At 44.7% G+C, this 16,627-nt stretch overlaps 1 protein-coding gene across 2 annotated transcripts in view; it reads right to left on the bottom strand.

Moving 5' to 3' along the window:
• The window catches only part of KIAA2012 (KIAA2012 ortholog), a 331,067-nt gene that overhangs the window by 51,578 nt on the left and 262,862 nt on the right, over positions 1 to 16,627 (bottom strand). For both annotated transcript variants that reach the window (XM_068245108.1, XM_068245109.1), the window contains exons 17-20: positions 10,978 to 11,040; positions 7,011 to 7,062; positions 2,062 to 2,211; positions 709 to 796 (exon numbers count right to left, since the gene is read on the bottom strand). In XM_068245108.1, the coding sequence (XP_068101209.1) occupies positions 709 to 796; positions 2,062 to 2,211; positions 7,011 to 7,062; positions 10,978 to 11,040 (353 nt within the window). The remainder of the gene's footprint in view (positions 1 to 708; positions 797 to 2,061; positions 2,212 to 7,010; positions 7,063 to 10,977; positions 11,041 to 16,627) is intronic.

Below are 16,627 nucleotides of genomic sequence, written 5' to 3'. Positions count from 1 at the left end.
TCATAATTGGATTCACCTGTGTATGTAGGTCAGGGGTCACTAAGCTTACCAACCAATTTGAGTTCCAATAATTAGTTTTAAAGGTTTTGGAATCAATAAAATGACAACAGTGCCCAAATGTATGCACCTGCCTAATTTTGATTAAGCAGTTATTGCACACTTTTTGTAAATGCAATAAACCTTATTTCACTTCTCAAATATCACTGTGTGTGTCTCTTATATGATATATTTAACTGACATTTTTTATCGTAACAACCAGCAATTTATACAGAAAAATCATCCGACTGTATAGTAAGCTACAGGGAGGATTGGCGGAAGGTTAGTGAATTGTTGCCTGTGATGCCAAGTGTCAGCCATGTGCGTGCACCACACCAAGAAATGTTTTTTTAAAATAGCTACACCTAGACTTATTTTAAAATATCTTGCTGTAGAATGGGTGCATGCATGTGGCTTCAATCACACAGTTACCAATTCACTAATTTTTCAGCAGTCCTCACCTCAGTCTGAGCTGTAAACCTTTGCAAATGGGGAGACAGTTTTTAGAAAATGTAGTCCAAGTTTTCATTTCTCACCACTTTTCTCCATTCTTAATTGATCCACCCCCCCTCCCCCCCTATATTTTTGGGAAGAAGGTGGCAGAACCATGAGGACCTGGTGATAGATGCAAAGAAAATCTTGTCCTGTATGTTATTGGAACCGATCACTCACATTTCAGGGTCCTTCCTGTTAGGCTTCAAAGATTTTTCCTTTGTATTATCTGGAATTTGTTGTAATGGGCTTTCTTGTTTTCCTGTGCCTAGAATGTAAATAATATTTTCAGTGTAAAGAAACAGAAAACTGATTTCCATGCACTAGTGGAGTTCTCATCCAACACATTTCATAATGTCCTTGCTAAGAAGATGTGTATCATGAAGGACATATGGAAGGTGTGCCACCGGGGCAGAAGTGATTGGGGCTCCAGCCAGCAGGGCCGATTAGCATTGGGGAGTCTGGGACATGGGGAGAGGGGCCAACATCCTTTGGTCCCACAGATCACTACAAAAGATGTCTCATGGGGGGGTACTGTTAGACCACCGGGGATGTCACATGGGGGGAGGGGTTACCACTAGCGTGCCACTCCTTCAGCCCCACATCATAAGTGTTTGATGATGGGGGACGGGGGGGACGGGGGACGGGGGGAGCTGTAATCAGCACTAGCTGTCAAATACCCTATGTATGCCAAGGCTCATTAACACTCCAGTATAATTTGCCTTCTTAAATCATAAGGTGTTTAATATAATTCAGCATTAAATTAGCAACTGTGGTCTCCCATGATGCATTACTACTGAGTAAGAAAATCATCTTTTTATACTCCTGGAGCCAGGCTTACATCCAGAACCTCTGGTGTAAAGCAAGCCTATAGCTTATAAGGTGATACATCATGGGAAACCACTGTTGCTCACGTAAGGCTGAATTATCACAAATACCTTCTGTTTTAAGGAAGCAACTTATACAGAGTGTTGCTTTTTAGTAGGAGGGCTTTTCGGTCTCTTTTAGCCCCCTTTACTTTCCTAGTGGTTCTGGGTCACCATGAGCTAGCTGGGTATTCTCTAACACTCCAGCGTGTCCCAAGTGGCTGCAACTCTCAAGTGCTTTGGGATAGACAGAATAAAAGCCTTATACATATATTAGCAAAATATGCAAAAGATAATAAATAAATATGCAAAAGATAATAAAATACATAATTACACATCTATCAGTGGCGTAGCTAGAGATCATGGGGCCCCATAGCAAAAATGTAAAGAGGCCCTCCAATGCAGGCACTCTTAAGAAATGCCATCTGCCCCTACTCTATGGATATGAGTTAATTGGGCAATTTACATTCTCATCCAATCAACACTGCACATAGTTCATGGGCACCAAGACAAAGTCAGAGGTTGGAGAAACACAAGAAAGTTAATGGTGAATACATTAAGTACCACCCGGGCCTCCTCTGCTCTAGGGCCCCATAGCTGCTGCTAGGGATGCTATGGCTATTGCTATGCACCTGACATTTATACAATGTGCTGTGTATTTTCAAACCTTGATTATGCTTGTCCTGCTTTGTGCTGTGCTCCTTTTGAGCAGTAGAGGGGGGTATAGCTTCACTGTTCTCTCTTCCTTCTTGACTGTGCAATGCATTCTTCTCTGATGATGAACCTTTGTTAGAAGACTTTTCTTTTCCCTGGAAATCTGAGCGAATACATTGGATCTAAAAGCATCCTTTTTATACACCAGAATTTTAAACAGCCTTATTATAATTCATTGTAGGAGAAATAAGTAACTTGGATGTGAAAGTCTTTGCTGCTACTGCATGAGCAAATTATATGGTAATAACAAAAAGAAATCAACAAGAAAACATTTGTAAAGTGCTTTTCTCCCACAGCACATAGAACATTTTGGTAAAGTTAGGCTAAGTTCACACTATATGCATATGAACGTGTTATAACATGTGCATAACGTTATAATGTGCATGTTCTTTTCATAGCAGGAAGAATCGCTATGTTTTCGTACACGTTATCCAGAAACACAGCTACAAAAGTGTTTTAGGATAATGTGACTCATACAACTGCAGTGTTCTCCCCAGGCTCTTTTAGCCGGGTGGTGCACCTGGCTAATTTGGTGAGCACCCGCCTGTCATTGGCTTACCTCCTCATCCTTCTCCAATGCTGTAAGCAGAGTTGTGCCAGCACTGCATTCCCCCATAGTGCCCCACCCGGCTACTTTTTCATGCCACCCGGCTGGAAAAAAATTCTGGGGAGAACACTGCAACTGTATGAACAGTACGTTTATATGCAGCAATGGAGCGCTATGCCGCAAAGTGTATAGTGTGACCTCCCCCTAACTCACAAGTTCTAAATGCTTGATTTACCATTTATCATACCATTTATCGTAAAATAGCCATGTAAAATCCAGATAGAGAAATCTGCAGGAAGACTCCTTTATATGCTTAATTTTGCTTGTAATGCTTTAAAAAACAAACAAAAAAAGCAACAATGTCCTTTTTATGTATCTGACAACAACTTACACTATTATAGAAAAGGAGTACTTTAATAAATAATACTTTAATGAATAATAATACATGCATATATTTACACGACGTTGTTATCCAGGTTGTTATCCGCTTGTTTTATTACCAACGACTAAACGCTATTATTTTGCTGGAACGTCTATGTTTAAAAAATCTTTTTAGGAATTCTGTCATTAGCCCTACAATGGCTGTTAGCAGACACCACTGGCCCTCAGATCTATGCTAGAAAACACTTTTTTCATTTTCTCGAGATACATATTTGTAAACAACCCTTCTCTGTCAGAAAGCATCATTGGCTCCCAAATCTCTGTCAGCAGACCATACACACACATACATTAGCAAGCACTATGGCCTAGTGCACACCAAAAACCGCTAGCAGATCCGCAAAATGCTAGCAGATTTTGAAACGCTTTTTTCTTATTTTTCTGCAGCGTTTCAGCTAGCGTTTTGCGGTTTTGTGTAGCGGTTTTGGTATAGTAGATTTCATGTATTGTTACAGTAAAGTTGTTACTGAACAGCTACTGTAACAAAAAACGCCTGGCAAACCGCTCTGAAGTGCCGTTTTTCAGAGCGGTTTGCGGTTTTCCTATACTTAACATTGAGGCAGAAACGCATCCGCAATCCAAAATCTGCAGCAGCCCGGGAGTATGCGTTTCTGCAAAACGCCTCCCGCTCTGGTGTGCACCAGCCCATTGAAATACATTACCCTAGCGGATCCGCACCCGCAAGCAGATCACAAACCGCAGCGGAAACGCTCCGGTGTGCACTAGGCCTATTTGCACCTTATCTCTGTCAGCAGACACTTCTTGCCCCCAAATCTCTGTCAGCAGGCACAAATAGACTACCATCTCTTCCAACAGGTTTCATTGCTCCCTCTGTCAAGATACACCTTCTCCCTCAGTCTCTGACCCCATTGGCCTAAAATCTCTGTCGGCACAAATTGCCAATCCTAAAGTCCTTGTTAGCTGAAAGCGATGGTTCTTATACTCCTGTCAGGAGGTTCCATTGCTCCAAAATCTCTGTCATAGCACCATGAGAAGCAAAATCCCTGTCACCCGGCACAATTCTGCTCACACATTATCTATTAGCATTTACCATTGGACCATAAATCTCTTCCAGCAAACACATTTCACACCTAGCCTAACAAGAGGCCCAAGTGACCTCAGATTTTAACTAACAGTCACAAGTGCTTTCAGTCTCTGTCAGTGCAGTTCCCAATCTCTGTCAGCAGTTACTATCAGTCTTTGGCCCTTGTTCGCATGTATTTTAGCACTGTGAGGAGAACTAAAAGGCAGGGACCTATTTCGAGAGGCTCAGGCACTGGCAAGCTGGACTGCAGTACAGGGAGCACTGGAACTTTGCCACACTATATTTGTCACATACAGCCCCACTCTCAGATATTAGACCTGAAATGGGGTGTCTTAGTTGAACATTTTAAAAACCACTAAGGTACAGTGGCGTACCTAGGGTATTTGGCACCCGGTGCTGATTATCCACAGTCACCCCCCCCCCCCTTAATTGGGGCTACGTTGCGCGAAAAATGTGTGTGGTCATAGACCAAAATGTGGGTGTGGTCATGGGTGGAGACAAGTTTACATGAACTTATTAATGGTGGGACATTAAATTAGGACAGTGGTGGCGAAAAGTCACTTATCTATCGCAAAGTGCCAACAGCAATTTAAACTAAATACAAACATTTTAACTCATACATGAACATTATGGAAAATCCAAGTTGAAAATAAACTGTGAAGATAAACAATTTCATCCATTCTACTCCTGAAAAATGTATTTTTTTAGAACCCCCCAGTTTTATTTTTTGTTTTAAAAAGCTAAAAAAAAGTAGGTTTAATGCTATTGTCTCATATGATGATGATTCAGCTTTTCCCATAGTCTCGCAGTTAGCAATCATGAGGCCCCCAGCAAGACAAATTCAGCAATCTTGAGGCCCCCAACAAATTATGAGGCCCCAACAAGTCAAATTCAGCAATCATGAGGCCCCCAGCAAGACAAATTCAGCAATCTTGAGGCGCCCCAACAAATCATGAGGCCCCCAACAAGACAAATTCAGCAATCATGAGGCCACCAACAAGACAAATCCAGTAACCATGAGTCCCCCAACAACACAAATTCAGCAGTCATGAGGCACATAAATAGACAGCATTTCAAATAAATGGGCAGAATGCCCACTTAATATGGTAGACACCTCTCACCTGGCTTCTGAATTCTACTCTACTGGCTGCTGTGCCTGGCAATACTATTTTTGTCTGGATTGGGGATGATGTGTGGGCTGAAAGGCCTGACAGTGATGCTGTGGCCTGACTGGCGGTGATGCTGTGGCTGGGCTGGCTGGCAGTGATGCTGTGGCTGGGCTGGCTGGCGGTGATGCTGGGCTGTGCTTGGCTGGTTGAAGTAAATGCTAGCCTGACTGGTGGTGATGCTGTGGCCTTTTTGCCAGTGATTCTGGGCTGGTTGGCTGGTGGTTATGTTGGGCTGGATGGCCTAGATAGTTTAGGTAGTGAGAGGTGCCCCCTAGTTTAGGTAGTGCTAGGAGCCCCCCAGTTTAGGTAGTGACAGGAGCCCCCTAGCTCAATTAGTGACTGGAGCCCCCCAGCTCAATTAGTGACTGGAGCCCCCCAGTTCAGTTAGTGACAGGTACCCCCAGGTTAGATAGTGACAGCGACCCCTAGATTAAATAGTGACAGCGACCCCCAGGTTAGATAGTGACAGCGACCCCCAGGTTAGATAGTGACAGCGACCCCCCAGGTTAGATAGTGACAGCGACCCCCAGGTTAGATAGTGACAGCGACCCCCCAGATTAGATAGTGACAGGGACCCTCCAGGTTAGATAGTGACAGGGACCCCCCAGGTTAGATAGTGACAGGGACCCCCAGGTTAGATAGTGACAGGGACCCCCCGGTTAGATAGTGACAGGGACCCCCAGGTTAGATAGTGACAGCGACCCCCAGGTTAGATAGTGACAGGGACCCCCGGTTAGATAGTGACAGGGACCCCCAGGTTAGATAGTGACAGCGACCTCCAGGTTAGATAGTGACAGGGACCCCCAGGTTAGATAGTGACAGGGACCCCCCAGGTTAGATAGTGACAGGCACCCCTCAGGTTAGATAGTGACAGGGAGGGACCCCGAGGTTAGATAGTGACAGGGGCCCCTCAGGTTAGATAGTGACAGGCACCCCCCTCCCCCCCAGGTTAGATAGTGACAGCGACCCCCAGGTTAGATAGTGACAGGCACCCCTCAGGTTAGATAGGGACAGCGACCCCCAGGTTAGATAGTGACAGGGACCCCCCAGGTTAGATAGTGACAGGGACCCTCCAGGTTAGATAGTGACAGGCACCCCCCCCCAGTTTAGATAGTGACAGGGAGGGGCCCCCAGGTTAGATAGTGAGAGGGACAGCCCAGCTTCAGACCTCAGTATCAGCCGGGGACCAGTTAGAGCGGGCGCACCGATCTCGGTGAACACCACGCTGTATATGCGGAAGTGATGTCACTTCCGCATATCAGTGCGGTGTCCGCTAGGTCCTAGCGCCCGCATAGTGGTCGCCGGCCGGTCGGAGATCTGAAGCTGGGCTGCTCCTGCCTGATAGCGGGGACGGCTGGGGGGGGGGGGTGTTCAGCAGGGAGTCAGCGGGGAGTCGGGGACGGCCGCGGGGTGGGGGGGGGGGGGGGGCGGGCAGCAGGCGACGGGTGTAAAACCCCAATTTGACCAACGTGCAGCGGCAGCACAGGGCAGCGGCGGCAACACAGGACTCCGGGTGTCACCCCCTACCATGAAGACACCCGGTGCGGGCCGACCCTGCCGCTTGACGGTAGGTACGCCACTGCTAAGGTATTATTATAAAGAATAAGGTAAGAAAATAAAGGCAGGCTTCGAAAAGTCCTGAGAAAAATATAATACATCTGGGGCAAACATTTATTTCTTTGTAAAATAAGAAAATTCCTTACCTTGCTTAGTCTGAGGTGTAGTAGTAATTATTGCATCTGGGATCTTGTTCGGCTGAGGAAAAAAATATAAGGTTAACAGGAATTTATTTGAAGCTAAACTCTCCAAATCAGTCTGCTTTTCAGCATACTGTAGAAATATTCTATGTATTTTGCATAAAAAAAAACCCTTACAGAACCCCATGTATTTATGTGCAGGTGTAAATCCTTTTAATTATTTAAACCTGTACCTGGACAGTTTAAAATATGGTTTTGTAAAATGTTCTGTGAAAGTCAATAGACGGCCAAAGATATCAGTGAGAGTAAGTTCACAGTGGGGCGTTATGCTGCAAATCTTGCAAAAACAGAAATAGATAGGAATAGTTGCATCTGATTTACATTCTGACATTAATTACATGGTGACATTTTTACTGTTGGCAGGTGATGTAGCTGCTGCTTGCTTTTTTGGCAGTTGGAAACAGCTGTAAACAGCTATTTCCCACAATGCAATAAGGTTCACAGACAGGAAAATGCCAGGAGTACCACGGTCCTCAGAGTTTCTTGTGGGAGGGGTTTCCCCACAATATCAGTCATACAGCGCCCCCTGATGGTCTGTTTGTGAAAAGGAATAGATTTCTCATGTAAAAGGGGGTATCAGCTACTGATTGGGATAAAGTTCAATTGTTGGTCGGAGTTTCTCTTTAAACTATGGGCCAGATGCACAAAGCATTGGTAACATTTTACCCATATTAAGGGCAGGATGGCATTGTGAATTTCCCTATTAGTGCAAAAGCGCATTACCTGGGTAACGCACATGTTGCTATGAAAATGTGTGGTACATTCTAACACTGCCCGCCGGTCATTAGCACTGGTAAAATTGCTGTGTGCTGCCTGCACATGGCAGTTTTACCGCTCTCACTTTGAATATTGTACTCATAGTAATTAATTATAATTTGTCTTTCACAGCTCAATAATATCACAATATGTTCTTTAATATCATGATTTGTTATAACATGCAGGGGCGTAGAAATAGCTATAGCAGCCATAACAACTGCTATGGGGCCCTGGAGCAGAGGGACCAGGTTGTACTTGATGTTTTCACTATTAACTCTCCTTTGTTTCTCCATCCTCTGATTGGGCCTCTTAGCCCAAGGACTGTACACACTGTACATTGCATGGAAATGTAATTTGCCCAATTAACTCATATCCATAGGGTAGGGACAGGTGGCATTGCTCAAGAGTACCTAGCTCTGAAGGCCCCATGAAAATGTTGCTATTGGGCCCCATAGTCTCTAGCTACGCCACTGATAACTTGCAATCTGGGCGTTAATAAGCCTTATTGGGTTGGCATTGTACCAAAATCACTGCTCAGATTCTCTAGAATAGAGAATCATCACAGAGATGAAAGTCCAATACTTAGAGGTGTAAATATTCTTTTCTGAGTATTAATGGATTTCACAGATACATAGGAAGGACTAAAAAGCATATTTGATGGGCCACAAGTGCACCAAATATCTATGAGCAGTCCATGAGTCACAACCTTCCATGAGGGACAACCTTCCTGCAGCATGAATCATATGTTACCAGAGAATCATATGTAACTAGCTGTTTTGAAGAAAGTTTACAAGAGTGTTCAATGCCAAAGTCTAGTAATATTGTTTTTCCATTGATTAGAAGCAGATTTCCAAAGAGAAAAAAAGTCTGACTTCGTGGTTACTACATATATCGCAAGACATGCTTAAAGGGACGCTTAAGCCAGGAATAAAAAAATCAGTTTTTCATTTCCTGGGGTTTCTACCAGTCCCCTGCAGCCGTCCCATGCCCTCGCAGTCACTCGTGGAGCCTCCGGTCCCCCGCCACCAGCTAGTTTTGTTTTCGCTGACAGGCCCTGACAGGGAGTCGATGGGCTTTCTACGCCTACGCAGGCCTGGCCATGTGTATCCTTCTTCATGTTCTCGTCCTCAATAGTGTCCTGCACAGCCGCAGGACGCTATTGTGGATGGGAACGTGAAGAAAAATACGCGTGGCCAGGCCTGTCAGAGAAAACCAAACTAGCTGGCGGCGGGGGACCGGTGGCTCCGTGAGTGACTGCGAGGGCACAGGACGGCTGCAGGGGACTGGTGGAAGCCCCAGGAAAGAAAAACTGTTTTTTTTATTCCTGGCTTAAGCTTCCCTTTAAGCACGTCTTGTGATATATGTACTAACCACGAAGTCAGACTTTTTTTCTTCTTGGCTTAAAGCGGAGTGAAACCCAGCATTTCTTCTTTGCTGTAATAGATTGTTTACAGCATATTATATACAACCAGCATTTTTTTTTCACTAGAACAGCATTCAAAGGGTTAAACACAGGCCTTAGAAGTTCCCTGCAGGGAAGAAGTTCCCCTGCAGGGAAAGCTGGACTAAAGGTGGCCATACACTTATAGATTTGCAGCAGATTCAACCATCCGATAGATTTCTGTCAGATGCCTGTCAAGTCCAATCTGACAGGAAACTATCTGATGTGTGCCCAACACTAGGAACAGATTTCCAATAGATTTCAGAATGAAATCTATTGGAAATTGATCTAAATGCATTTTTGGACCATTGGATCCAATGCAACTCTATGGGCCATCGATCTGCTGCCAGATTCTATAGAATCAATTGATCCATCGATTGATGGCTGAAATCAACCAGTGTATGGGCCCCTAAATCCGAACTAGAGATAATGTTATCTTGTATTTTATTGTATCAAGTGAGACATTTAAATAAACACTTCTCTGACACTGTAAACTCTCCTGAAGACAGTGAGACAACCAGAAAGCATCAGAAAGCATTTCTGCTAACGTTAGAAGATGAATAAAGCAGTTATGAATAAAATGCAAAGTCAGCTTTCAGAGCAAAAAAAGTGTACTTTGGGAACGTATAATTTCTAAATGAATAATAATAATTATGCACAAAAGAAAATATGATAACCGTATGGCATATAAAAAGTAGGAAAACATGTTTTTATTGAAAATTATTTCAGGGTTTTATACTGCTTTAATTGTCCCTTTAAGGATTCATATGTTACCAATGTGAAACCAAGAAACATTTATTTTCAGCATCTACCTGTAGAACACATGTGATGCGCAGTACACTCCACACCACATGCGAGTGATTGACAGAGGCGTTAGCGCAGGTGCAGTAGAAAACGACCTGGCGAGGTTGTCCTCTGCAGCGGAGGGGACCGGAAGCCAGCGGCTGAGTGCAGAGCTGCGGCGAGGGACATAGCGGTTGCTAGGGGCTGGAGGAAGCCCCATAAATGTATTGTAAGCTGCTCGGACCTTCCCTTTAACCTGAATATAAACATGTGGGTCATATGTACACATATTATCTTATTTTCAGGTCAGGTGTGCTTTAAGCAGGAATGTATGAGGAATGGAATTTCACAGAGACAAAATAGAGGTCTACAGCCCGTCTTTCAGAGGAGAACATACAAACATTGTTTATTTCAAAAGACACCCAGTGATCAGGTAGACTTTAAAGAGACTCTGTAATAAAAAAAAAGGCCCGGGGGGTACTTACCTCAGGAGGGGGAAGCCTCTGGATCCTATCGAGGCTTCCCCAGTCCTCCTAGGTCCCACGGTGGTCTTGCTGGACCCCTCCGAAGCCACAGCCGACAATTTGTCAAGCTGTGGCGCAGACGCAGCAGCGCCTGCAATATTTACCTGCCCCGGCGACTTGCGCCTGCGCAGTAGAGTGGACCCGACCCGGGATCGGCTATTTCCACCTGATCTCGAGCTGAGAGACGCTACTGCGCCTGCACTGGAGCCAGGGAAGAGTAAATATTTACATGGTCGCCTTTCGGAGGGGCCCAGCGAGACCACCGTGGGACAGAGGAGGATGAGGGAAGCCTCGATAGGATCCAGAAGCTTCCCCCTCCCGAGGTTAGTACCCCCCAGGGGCACTTTTTTCTGTTACAGGTTTCTTTAATCATTAGGAACACTCAGAAGTAATCCATCTGGAGCCATACCTGGGTAGACTCTTGTGCTTGCTCTTTGTTTAGTGTAGTTTTCTCAGGATCTTCTGTGGACATCTGAAATACACATATTCAGATTCAGGGTTTCTATTAGAATCCATAACAGTGTAGGAGCCCTCATCCAAAACACATTTCAGGGAAAATTTCTACTACACATGCGCAGAACGCTTCCGGAGACTGGAGCGCGATTGAGGACGCACACGATTGGGGCACTGGCTGTTGACTCGCTAAGTCGCGCGGCTGAAAGAGGGGCGCTGCTGGGGACTGGAGCATTTTGATAATGTGGGCAGAGGGCGCGACTTGTTATAAAGGCAACGTCTTGATATACAAACAAAAAAGTATACATTCAACTATTCGTCGATAGTACTTCTCCCTTTGGCGCTGCAGGATTGTACTTAAAGCGGAATATAACCCTGCATTTCAACTTTGCTCTAAAACATTATTTACAGTATATTATATGCAACCAGCATTTTTTTTTTTTTTACTAGACCAGCATTGGAAGGGTTACACAGAGCTTTAAAGTTCCTGGACAGAACTGCAGACGCATCCAAAGCTGACATAGATATTTTGTTTACATAAATGTATCTAAGTGTGGCATGTGACTCACTCTCTCTGACTGAGAAGGAGCTGGAGGACAGCCAAAGAGTGTGTAACATTTATCACTTGTTACATTCTATTTAGTTAAATGTATCTATCTGAACTTCTGCATATCTCTCCACGGAACTTTAAACCTCTGTGTTTAACCCTTCCAATGCTGGTCTCGTAAAAAAAAAATGCTGGTTGCATATAATATGCTGTAAATAATGTTGTAGAGCAAAGTTGAAATGCAGGGTTATATTCCGCTTTAATTATACTTAATTATACTTTTTTGAGTGTAGAGACTGTGCAAAGTTACATTTCCATGAAATCCTCAAAAGTAACTGTCACTGGATAAGTTCCTTGTTAAAGCCATACAAAAAAAAATGGTTGGGGTGAGCCAACATATGGCAATGATTATGTAAGTTATAGTGAAAAGCTGGCCATACACTGGCCCGATTTGCTGCCGTTTCGACAGCAGATTCGATCACTGGGATCGAATCTGCTGCCAATCGTTCGCGCTACACGCCAAATTTCGATCCATTTCGTCCGATCCCGTCGATCGCCCGCGGGTAGGGAGTGCGTCGCTAGCGGCGTTCGAGTGCCCGACGACCGGCGCAATAGAGCGGCAATACATTACCTGCTCCGCCGGCGCAACTACCCCCGGTCACCGCTGCTCCGTGTCCGCGCTGGTATCCGGCATGCTTCAGTTCCTCCTGCCCAGCAGGAAGTTTAAACAGTAGAGGGCGCTCTACTGTTTAAACTTCCTGCCGGGCAGGAAGAAGTAAAGCATGCCGGACCTGGAGACCAGAGCGGAGAAGACAGCGGAGACCTGGGGACTGGAGTCGTGCCGGCGGAGCAAGTAATGTATGCGGGCATGCGCGCGGGGGGAGCGCCGGCAGCACCACCACCACCACAACAGTTTGTGAACGGTTTCAGGCTGAAATCGGTTCACAATCTGTTTGCAGTAAAGGTATCCATACGATCCCTCTCTGATCAGATTCGATCAGAGAGGGATCTATCTGTTGGTCGAATCTGATGGCAAATCGACCAGTGTATGGCTACCTTTAGTCTTGTTTACATTTTTATTTTATACTATTTTACTATAACTGTTTTTGGATTGTGGAACAAATCAACTCGGTTTCTATTATTTCTGATGGGGAAATTTGCTTTGATATAAGAGTGCTTTGGCTTACAAACAAACACAACATTTATATAGCGCTTTTCTCCTGGCGGACTCAAAGCGCCAGAGCTGCAGCCACTAGGACGCGCTCTATAGAAGGTAGCAGTGTTAGGGAGACTTGCCCACGGTCTCCTACTGAATAGGTGCTGGCTTACTGAACAGGCAGAGCAGAGATTCGAACCCTGGTCTCCTGTGTCAGAGGCAGAGCCCTACACTATCCAACCACTACTACAAGCATGTTTCTGGAATGAATGATGGTCCCAAACCAAGGTTCCACTGTACTATATATTGTATCATCTCAGTGGCTTTCTTACTTTGAGCATTTAGAGATTTTACATGGATAAAAGTGCACAAGTGCTGTGCTGTTCCAGTTCTGTTGCCCATCTTATTTCTTTTGAATGCAGTGTTTTCATCCTGGTAAAAAGAAGCTACTCTCTCTGCCCATTGCTTACACACTCCCAGTCCCCCCTCAATGCCTACTGCTGCTTTTCTGTTGTCTGACAGGTGTACAATCCTCCTCTAATCGTTCCCCGGCTCCAGGTACAATGCTCCTGGATAAGGTTATCTGGGCACCATAATCAGCAAGTGTCTAATAAACGCCTGTGCTATTTTTCGGTAATCGGGTACCCAGGCGGTTATTTAGGTGCCTTTGTGTGCCCGTTGTGGCTAGCAGCCGATAGGCTACTACTTAGTATTTAATGATTGTAGCTGATCGTAAATGTAAATCAGCTACAGGTATCGTTCATTTGGGCATGGGGGGGTTTGTTAGGGTTATTCACCTACCGGGGAGAAGGAGGGTGTTTAAAGGGAATGTCTAAAAAAAAAAGGATCTACTTACCTGGGGCTTCCTCCAGCCCCTTGCAGCCGACATGTCCCTTGCTGCAGCTCCGCTCTTAGTCTTTGGTTCCTGCTTGTTCTTTTTCCCTTCACTTTTGTCTTCAGCAAGTGAAATGAATTCTCAAACAGATTCAGGTCCGGTGATTGACTTTCCCATTGCATAACATTCCACTTCTTTACCTTCAAAAACTCTTTGGTTGCTTTTGCAGTATGCTTTGGGACATTGTCCATCTGCACTGTGAAGCACCGTCCAATGAGTTCTGAAGCATTTGGCTGAATATGAGCCGATAATATTGCCCGAAACACTTCTGAATTCATCCTGCTGATTTTGTCAAAGTCAACAATCAAGAGAAGACTTCATAGTGAATACAGAAGGTTCACCACAAAATGTAAACCATTGGTGAGACTCAAAAACAGGAGGGCCAGATTAGAGTTTGTAAAAATGACATCTAAAAAGCCTTCAGTCCATAGGATGTTGTTCCAGAAACTCTCACAACTGCTTGCTGCTGCCTGGTAACTGCTCACTGCTGCCTGCTGAACTGTGTGCTCAGCAAGCAGTTACTGGGCAGCAGCGAGCAGTTACCAGGCAGCAACAAGCAGTTGTGAGAGTTTGAGAGGCTTTTCACTGCCTATCAACTGCCCATGGAAAAGGGGCCTTATCAGCTCTGGTGGTTCCACAAAGGCCTGTATACTGTTAGTTAACAGTTAAAAATGAGAGGGAGATAAATTAGTCACAGGAGGAATTGTGCTTTGATGTTTTAAACTGACCTGAGGTCATGCTTCACCACATGAAACCTTGCAGCTTCCATCCCTTCTGCATACAAAGTCTGCAGAGACATCATCCTCACACCCACCTATAATGCTGCCTGTACACGTTCCCCTTTCCCCACACAGGCAATGAATCTGTCTGCAGTTAGTACAGCCCAACCTCCCCAGCTGTCTGCCAGTAATGGTGCAGCTACTGAAGGAATCCTCTGCACCACAATGTAAAGCTGCATCTCAGCAAATTATTATTATGCATTCACAACCAGTCACTGTCAGGTCACTAACTGTACCTCAGAGGAGCTCACAATCTAGTACCTATCACAGTCATAGTGTGATGTCTATGCCAATCCAAGGCCAATTTTTAGGAACCAATAAATGTATCAGTATATTTTGGAGATATGAGAGGAAACCAACCTGCCTGGATTAAATTTGAGCAAACATGAAGAGAACATACAACCTCCATGTAGATAGTGTCCTGGCCTAGAATTTAATTTTGGACCCTACTGCTGCAAGGTGAGAGTGCCATCGACTATGGCATTGCACCACCCACTATGCTACAAGTCTTATTCTATGAACCCCCGGAGCGTGTTTTAGCCTAGCTGCCACTCTCTCCCTCTTCCCAATCTACATTGCCTGAGGTAAAGTTTTCTGTTTACTACTGCTATTTAGCAGGGCCGTTTCTTGGGCAGTGCGGGCAGGGCGACCACCCTCGGTGCAGACCGGCAAGTAGAAGTAGGGGGGGGTAAAGAGATTGGAGGGCGCTTATGTAGGTTCTCTGTGTAGTAACTGTTTCACCCGCTGCTAACCAATTAAATGTGGGCTCCCACTTCACCACACATGAGAAATAAGGTAATTTAAATCAAAAAACAGGTTGCGCTGGGTTAATATATTGCCTTATATTAGTACTGATACATTTGTGAATAACTGTAATCAGATCATATATAAGTCATAACTTCATCAAAATATGCTTTAATACCTTGTTGCAGATAAAACTATCTTATTCCATAAACATATTAAAAGACCTCTAATAAGCATAAAGTTCACAGTATAACACATATGTGTACATAATTGTCAAAATTCCATAAGACATTTCCGCATACATTCACTCATACATACTCAGACCATCCAATGTGTGCAAAAAGTTCCATATATATAAAAAATGGGTTAAAAAGTTATGGTACCAATTTAATCCGTTACAAAATCGGGTAATCTCTGTATAGAGAAAATAATTATGCCTGTATTAGTTTTATAAAAAATATATACGTGTATAATAGTTTCCTCCAATGGGCGGTTAAATGTTTCCTGGGATAAATGTCAAAGGTACAGTCCTTCAATCGAGGTTGTTCTAAGTCAATACTTCCATTAAGCTGGAGTGAGTTGACTACCGCAATGGGACTCCTGATCCGGTATATAATGTTCGTTTAAAGTTGTCTCCGTAGTCAGAATAATTTAGAGAATACTCACGCTTCCCATTGGGTGCTAGGTCTTCCTCCAGTCAACAGGACGGAGCTCCGGCCGGTAGCTCGAAGGCCTGTGTCAGTAGTATCCGCTCGTTCCTCCCGTATAGTTCCACTGTGTGGTTCAATAACGGAGAGTAGTACTTCCGGGTGGCGGCTTGTTCACTTCCGGGTGACGTCACCTGCGTCTCGTAGCTGATGTTGTTCAGTTGCCTGGTTACCACTTTTACGTGGTTATTGGTCTAATGGCCAAATTAGACTTGTCCAGGATCCAATAGCGTAAATGCTGTGACAACTCTTAGCGTGAGATGCATACAAAAGTGGGCTAATGCGTTTCAGCGGACTCGGCCGCCTTTCTCAAAGCAAGACTTGCTTTGAGAAAGGCGGCCGAGTCCGCTGAAACGCATTAGCCCACTTTTGTATGCATCTCACGCTAAGAGTTGTCACAGCATTTACGCTATTGGATCCTGGACAAGTCTAATTTGGCCATTAGACCAATAACCACGTAAAAGTGGTAACCAGGCAACTGAACAACATCAGCTACGAGACGCAGGTGACGTCACCCGGAAGTGAACAAGCCGCCACCCGGAAGTACTACTCTCCGTTATTGAACTACACAGTGGAACTATACGGGAGGAACGAGCGGATACTACTGACACAGGCCTTCGATCTACCGGCCGGAGCTCCGTCGTGTTGACTGGAGGAAGACCTTGCACCCAATGGGAAGCGTGAGTATTCTCTAAATTATTCTGACTACGGAGACAACTTTAAACGAACATTATATACCGGATCAGGAGTCCCATTGCGGTAGTCAACTCACTCCAGC

This window comes from Hyperolius riggenbachi, chromosome 7, assembly GCF_040937935.1.
Source record: "Hyperolius riggenbachi isolate aHypRig1 chromosome 7, aHypRig1.pri, whole genome shotgun sequence".
In the NCBI taxonomy this organism is placed as follows: domain Eukaryota; kingdom Metazoa; phylum Chordata; class Amphibia; order Anura; family Hyperoliidae; genus Hyperolius; species Hyperolius riggenbachi.
This window is presented reverse-complemented; position numbering and strand designations above follow the sequence as displayed.